Source organism: Cynara cardunculus, assembly GCF_001531365.2.
Source record: "Cynara cardunculus var. scolymus isolate 2C chromosome LG 1, CcrdV1, whole genome shotgun sequence".
NCBI classification, from domain to species: domain Eukaryota; kingdom Viridiplantae; phylum Streptophyta; class Magnoliopsida; order Asterales; family Asteraceae; genus Cynara; species Cynara cardunculus.
In genome coordinates, this window is record NC_037528.1 from 3,803,011 (window position 1) to 3,811,293 (window position 8,283).

General features: G+C 27.6%; 1 protein-coding gene across 1 annotated transcript; it reads right to left on the minus strand.

Moving 5' to 3' along the window:
• Positions 1-1,956: 1,956 nt before the first annotated feature.
• Positions 1,957-6,010, minus strand: LOC112519496 (UDP-glycosyltransferase 76G1-like). Its single transcript, XM_025127651.1, has 2 exons — positions 5,484-6,010; positions 1,957-2,987 (listed from the first exon to the last, which is right to left on the minus strand). The coding sequence occupies exons 1-2, from the start codon at positions 5,908-5,910 to the stop codon at positions 2,119-2,121; spliced, it is 1,296 nt and encodes a 431-aa protein (XP_024983419.1). The 5' UTR covers positions 5,911-6,010; the 3' UTR covers positions 1,957-2,118.
• Between the last annotated feature and the right edge of the window lie 2,273 nt (positions 6,011-8,283).

The window sequence follows — 8,283 nt, forward strand, 5'->3', positions numbered from 1 at the left end:
CTTATTTAACATTTTTTGAAATGTTCAAGGACTTATTTGTTCCAAAAAATTGTCCAATGACTTATTTAACATGTTTTGGAATGTCCAATGACTTATTTGTTCCAACAAAAGTCCAAGGACTTAATCATTTCAAACAAGAAAGTCCATTGGTTTTTATTGTACTTTTCCTTTTTTTTATTTGCATATATCCTAAACTCTTTTCTTTTTTAAATCTTGAATACTTGATAATACCTCTCTCATCTATATTATATTATAAAACACTTGATAAAAACTCTTAAAATTTGTTTTTTGTGCATGGAGTATTGTTTATTGATGCATATTACTTAAAATTCAAGATTATAAGTAAATTATGCGTAAGTACAAATTATTAAAGCTTCATGTTTGGATCCATGTAACTAGCTGCATATAAACATGATTGAATAGAAGATAAACATTTCACTTTAAATATAAAAAATCTAAAATATAATTAGGATAGTCATTGAATTCTAATAAAATACTTAGTTATTATCTTTATAAAAAATTATATTATTAAACCAAACATAAAAAATGAATTAAAGAGATACAAAAAATGGAGAAATTTTAAATAGTTAGTTTGGTACTAATATCAATAATTTTTTACATTTTTAAGATATCTTCATATTTATATTTTATTCGAAAATAAAAACATTAAGCTTTTTTAAAACCACATAAAACCGTATTGTAACATCGATCGAGACAAAAAAAACATTAAAATTAAGATGTATCTCGTTACATTATCCAAATACCTTCTATTTGTTGTGTTTGTTTAATTTAGAATTTGAATGAAAAAGAAAGAAAGGAAGGAAGGAAAACTCTGAATTGAGTTGTATTTCATTTTGAGTTGGAAAAAATAACACTTTCTTTTGTGTGGAATATTTAATATTCTTGTCACTTCTTTCACTTCATTTTGTGTAATCATGTCACTTACATGTCACCTTCCTTCTTTCTTTAAATCCTTTTTATATCCATAATAATAAATAATAAATAATAAATAATAAATAATAATAATAATAATAATAATAATAATCTATACTATATTATAAAATATTTGATAAAAATTCTTAAAAATCACTTTTTATGCGTAAATTACTGTTTATTAATGCATATTACTTAAAAGTCAAGATTGCAAGTAGATTGCGTAAGTACAACTTATTAAAGCTCCATATCTGAATTTGTGTAACTAACTGCAAATAAACATAATCAAATACAGGATAAACATCTCATTTTAAATATGAAAAATATAAAATATAATCAAGATAATCATTGAGTTCTAACAGAATACTTAATTATTATCTTTATAAAATATTATATTATTAAACCAAAAAAATTATTTCATTATTAAACTTAAATTAAATTATAATAAAAAAATAAACTAAAGAAATTACATAAAAAATGAAAAATTTTAAATAGTTGATTTGAAATTAACATTGATATTTTTTTTTAAAAATTATGATATCTTTAAATATATATTTTATTCAAAAATAAAATCATTATTGTTTTCTTAAAAACACATAAAATCGCATTATAACATCGATAGAAACAAATAATAAAATAGAACATTAAAATCGAGATTTATCTCGCTGCATTGTGCGATGACTCTTCTAGTAATAATAGTAAATGACATTATTAGAAGGAGACTTGTGATTATATGAGAACAACCAGTTTTTTGAAGACTCGTGAGACTATAAAAAATTATGATGAACCCTTACTGGAAAAAACAAAAAAATAATGAATCTTCATAGCAAAACATTGTGAAATTTTGTTTCAATACCTTCGGAGTGTTTTCATTGTGGTACGAAGAATAATTAAATAAATATATAATAAATAAAATGATGATGTGTTTTACTTTGATTGGTGGGAGGTGGAATTTAGGAACATGATTTTTATCATTTTATTATTAACTTGATTCTAATATACCGCAAAACATTACATAGACAATATTTGAAAACAAATACAAACTATTATTCAAGTTCAATGCTTAATAAAAATACGGTCTAATTTAACCACAGGCCATCAATGCCAATAGAACGAGCGTTGGTACAAGATCTAGTGAATTTCTTTTATTCATTTTGCATACGGTTTAGAAGTGATTTCTTTGAGTTACAACGATAGAATATAATCAACTAAATTCTTTAATGACTGATGAGAAGAGCCACCTTTTTCTAGAGAGAGGTTTACCTTCTCCCTTAGACAGCATATTCTCTTGCGGATTTCTTCTCCTTCTTCATCCATCATTACTCTATTGATTGTCGTCTCAATCCCTACCCTTTCAAACCCATCCTCCAACAAAACGCCAATCTTCCAAATGTCGCACACGTATCTTGCATTTATTGGTTGGTCGACAAAACATGGAGAACAAACCATAGGAACTCCTTCACATATGCTCTCTAATGTTGAATTCCATCCATTATGAGTCCAGAAACACCCTGTTGCTGGATGAGCTAGTACTTCTTGTTGAGGAGACCATTTCACTATACGTCCCTTATCACCAACTCTTTCTAGAAAATTTTCCGGCAACGACTCCAACCATTCTGAACCATAAACGACCCCAGGTCGAACCACCCACAAGAATGGTAAACCGGTATTAGCTAACCCATGCGCTGCTTCTTGAAATTCTGACTCAGTTATACTTGCAACACTCCCAAAACTTACATATATCACAGATTTTGGTGCTTGGTTGTCTAGCCATGAGAGAATGGTCCGGTCTTGTTCAATCAAGCTACTATTGGATGCCGGGAAGTACTTGTGAAATGGGCCTAAAGTGAAGCTTGGAATTTGATAATCTTTACAAAGGGTTTCTAGTGTAGATTCTTCGAGTTCTTTAAAGGTGTTCCAAATGAGTCCTGATGATGCTTTCATTTGATTGAGCATATTGGTAACCAAATCTACCATACCTTGTGGGTTGATTGTGATCTTTACGAGGTCTTTAACTTTCATAAGTGGAAATTCTGATACCCTTGTCTCGTAATCTAAATATAAAAAGGATTGATTCAAATTTAAATGATTTATAATTAACATTTTTACCCAAACATGAACCTATCTAATTATATATATAGACTTGGGATTATGTGAGACCAAGGGTTTTTCGTGAGACCCGTAAGACCAATTCTTAACCCTTGAATTAGATCTATAATCTGAACATTCATAATCACAAAATTATCACGAGACTTCTCAATAATCACAAAATTGTCACCGTACAACTTTAGACTATTAGATCATTAGCTTATAAAATTGATCAATAAACATAAATTGGTCTTACGGGTCTCATAAAAAACCCTTGGTCCCACATGAACCCAACCCTATAGAGAGAGAGAGAGAGTTTGTTTCAAATACAACCCAGCACATTTGTACAACAATGCAACCTAATGAATTGAGATATTTATAGAAATGATGAGAGTTCATTTATTATGATTTGAATATTTATGGAAGATGAATATGGTTTATTAATTATGATCAATACTTTATATTAGGAAACAATTAAAACTTCTATGAAATCACATATTAATCAAATGAAATGGAAGGTTGAGATTGGATTGTATTGGTTGCACAAATGCCGAGGGTTGTATAATAACCAACCTCAGAGAGAGAGAGAGGGGTGAGTTATTATGCAACTTTTTACATTTGTATAACCAATACAACTCAATCTCAACCGTTCATTTGATTTGATGAATATGTGATTTCATGAAAGTTTTGATTGTTTCCTAATATAAAGTATTGATCGTAATTAATGAACTTTAGTCATCTTCCATAAATATTCAAATCATAATAAATGAACTCTCATTATTTCCATAAATATCTCAATTGATTGGGTTGCATTGGTTGTACAAATGTGATGAGTTACATTTGAAACGTTCTATATATATATATATATATATATATATATATATATAGATGAACGTTCAAATAAAAACTATTCAATTTGTACAAACCGTGAAAACCGCATTTAACCAATCATAATTTTTCATTTTGTTCATTTTTTTGTAATTATGAGAGGTTGATCAACCATTTTTATTGTGAAAGGTGTTAATCATGGATATTATCATCTTCATTATTTTAATTTTAGAGAAATACATGAAACAGTTTCATTAAAATTTCATTAAATATTATATGAAACAATTTCATAACCATATATGAAACAAATTCATCAAAAAATGTATTATATGAAACAATTTCACAAGATTAAACAATTTCATGAAAAAATTTCATAAGATTAAACAATGAAATTGACGTATGAGAGTGGTTTGTACGGTTTTTACAAATGAAAGTGGTTTTTATTTGATCGCTGATATATATATATATCTCTCTCTCGAGAAGAAACGAACATATATCATCAAAAATGTCCCCATTAATGAGTTTGAAGACATGCGAGAGATATTTATCGATTGAATGGAGAGACTTCTTCTCTTTACATTTATGGCTTTTAATTTCCTTCAATATATTAATTACTAAAATAAATTATAAAATTATTACGTAGATATTAAAATCAAAAATATACTTATAAACTAAAATATAATTTAATTTCTACATTTATATTTTTACTTTTCATTTCATCAATTTGTGTAATAAAAATAAATTGATGAGTAAGCTGTTTTTAATATAGATGTTAAATTGAGGTATAAAAACTAAATATAAAAAATAAAAACTAAATTATTTTATACATATTTTATTATAATATTTTGTACAAATAGGAGAAGAAATCTATATCAATTTATACACCAAAAATATCCAAAATAATAAACTGAAATAAGGGTTTTTGTTATAACCAAATGATTTTAAGGGTGTGCTTTGTATCTAGACGGGACATGACATGACAATTGTTCGACGTTTGGTAAGATAAAACTGAACTGAACATAACAGAACAAGTAAAATGACCAACTTACCCCTAATAAGTTGTTTATTCTAATTATTTTATGTAATTTATTAAATCATAATTAATAAAATAATTATTTTTTATAACAAAATATATCATTTGAAAGTTTTTATCAAAACAATTAAAATGACATCAAATAAAAAGTTTATGTAGTTTCCAATTTTTATTTTTGTCTCTTTTCTACAATATTTTTTTATTATTAATAAATAATAAATTACATAAATTAATAAAAATATAGAAATCGTATAAAAATAATATTTTGAGGACAGCAAAATGAAAGTTTAAGAAATATAATATACAATAAATAAATTAATAAAATATAAAAAAGGAGATGTATTTGATTTGTTAAAAGAGAATTAAATTTTATTTTGAGATTATATAGGTTAAATATAAGACTATTTCACCTTGTTCTATGGGATAAGGTGGAACATGCATATTTCACTTTGTTACCGTAAAAGTCATGCCAAATACGGAGAGTTATCCTTGTCCTATTATTTTCTATCCAATTCCAATGTAACAAACGCAATCTAACAGGATCGAAAAATGTAACAGGAAGCATCATGCAAAAATCTTATATAGAATGAAACAAACTGACCTTCTTTTGGAAGATTGAAGTAACCCTTTTCAAATGAAATGGGTAGAAAGCCATAAGCTAAGACACAACCAAGACTGCTTGTTCGGAGCACCAGGCGAGGGATGTTGAGTGCGTCGGCCACCGCCTGCGTGAAGTAGAATACGGCATCTGTGATTAGACAAGCAACCGGGTCTTCATCGGAATATGTCGCCAACAACTCAGCCAGACAGTTCCTAAACGGATCTACGCAGCTGTTATTAAGGTGTGTAAGGTAATAGCTGGCGTCTGAGTTCACTGACAACTGCTTTATAATCTCAGAAAAGCCGTTGTCGGAGATGGAGCTAAAGGTGAAGTGAGGATAGTTTGAATAATTGGGAGAGTTGTATTGAGTGTGTATGATTGTTATTTTAAAACCTTGAGTGTGAAGAATGTTTGCCAGCTGAAGCATGGGATTGATATGACCCTGGAAAGGTAGGGGAAACAATATAATTCTCCGGCGAGGTGCCGTCGGAACTGTCCACCGGAGACTGGGAGCTTCTCCATGGGTCTCCATTATGAGGGGCGACAAAGTGGAAGAAAGACTTGTGGGTTTTCTGGCTCTGAATTAAATGATTTATTTCATTGTTTATTTTCAGTTTCAGTCCCTCAGGTATATGGATGATTCACTTTTAAGGTTTTGAGATTTGATACTTTTATATATTGGTTGGATTGATAGATTTCTCTATGTATGTGGTTTGAAAAATCTCTAACCCAACCCAACCAAATTCAAACCAAAGTGCAACCTAACCAAACTCAAATTCTACGGGTTGGTCGGTTTGATACTTTGTTATATGAAAATATTCTTCTCATCTTGTATATGTTATTTTCTCTACTCATAATTTTCTTTGGTACAACTTATTCATAATCCTTAAATCTTAAGTATATTACATTCAACCACTTTCATCAATTTGCACACACACACACACACACACACACATATATATATATATATATATTCTTCTCACCTTGTATATGTTATTTTCTCTATTCATAATTTCCTTTGGTACAACTTATTCATAATCCTTAAATCTTAAGTATATTACATTCAACCACTTTCATCAATTTGCACGCGCACACACACACACACACACACACATATATATATATATATATATATATATATATACATGTGTGTGTTATGTGTGTGTGTCCAAATTTATTGAACATATATACGAATGAGTATTATAGAGATGGAGAAAAGAATGAAAATATATGTATATGAAAATGTACGTGATGGCGTAATTGTCTAATGTACATATTAATAGGGACTTAACAATTATATTAAATCCAAAAAATAAAAAGATATCGGGTTAATCGGGTTGGGTTGGGCTAAAATGACCGTAGCCCAATTCCAACCCAATATTTAAGATTTGAAGATTTTACAACTCGATTAGACATTGAATTTTTGAGTTAAGTAATTTTCCGTCGGGTTGGGTTGACAAGGTTCTTGAGCCACCCTATCCAGGGTGTATAACGATCGATTGGATTGGACGGATAACATGTAAATCAAGAACGAGAATTATACAGAAAGGTGGAGCAAATAGTGCTCCAAAAAAACATAATGAAGCTTAATAGATGATATAAATAAAATTTTATCAAAATTATATTTTGACGAGCTAAGTTTTTTATACAATCCTACTTTCATATATTAATAAGAGCATCTCAAACAATTCTTCAAGAACATAGAAATTAAAAAATTTGAGTATTTTTTGCTAATAAATTCTCTAAAAATAGCGAAAAAAATTCTAATTTTGTTTATTAGAATCTTGCATAATTTGTATTAAAGCCAAAAAACAATATTTGATTTTGGGAAATCACAATGTTTCAAGGAAAAGGTTGATGTATATATTTGTAATAGAGAAAATCAACTTTTTTTTTTTTTTTTTTTCGATGTTCCACAGTTTTTTTATCTCATTTTCTAAAATGGAGAAGCATAGATAAAACTTCAAATATAAAGAATCTCTAAAAATTAAAAGAGAAGAGATAGAAATGAGCTTTTTATTCATCCCCACCAATGAGGGTTGTACGAATATCATTATATATATTTTAAGTGTATTAAGATCATAAAATTATAAAATATTCAATAATTTTCTCTAAGTCAAATACAAATAACATGCTATCTAACTCGACTTGACGTGTTAATAAATAAATATCCATACATATTTTAAATAAAATTTCCATACATATTTTGTATAATGTGAATATTAAAAAATGGTGGGGATATTTTCATTTATATCACAAAATAGCATGAATATTAAAAAAATGGTGGGGATATTTTCACTCCTATCTATATGTTTAACGAGATTGTTATTTACACCCCTTACTTATATGGGTGCAATTAAAAAGTCAAAAAAAATTTGAAAAATGACATTAAATAACCAAAAAAAGAAAAACATAATTTCTCTCTCTCTCTCTTTGTTTTTTTTTTTTTATTTATTAGACAATAACAAAAATTAGTACATATAATTATTATTTTATTTATATTATACATAAAACAAATTTTAAATAAACTAAACAAATTATGTCTATAAATATCCAACTTGAAATTTGCTATTTATCAACTTTTAAAAAATTATTGAGTTATGATAAATAATAGCTAGGGGTATCTTTAACACGTGAGTAGAGGTGTACATGTTAAAAACACTTTTAATATCTACTATTAATTATAAATCAATAATTACATTACCATCTAACTTTATATTTTAATTATTTATCTTTTATTATTTTTATTTCTTTCAACTATTTAAGTTTTTATTATTCTTATTGTGTAACGGCAGTTATT

Excerpts from the sequence above, each read along its gene's own strand:
- LOC112519496 (XM_025127651.1), bottom strand. The coding sequence starts at position 5,910 with ATGCTTCAGCTGGCAAACATTCTTCACACTCAAGGTTTTAAAATAACA. Across the intron at positions 2,988-5,483 it reads CTTCAATCTTCCAAAAGAAG|ATTACGAGACAAGGGTATCA; the intron begins GTCAGTTTGTTT and ends TTTTATATTTAG.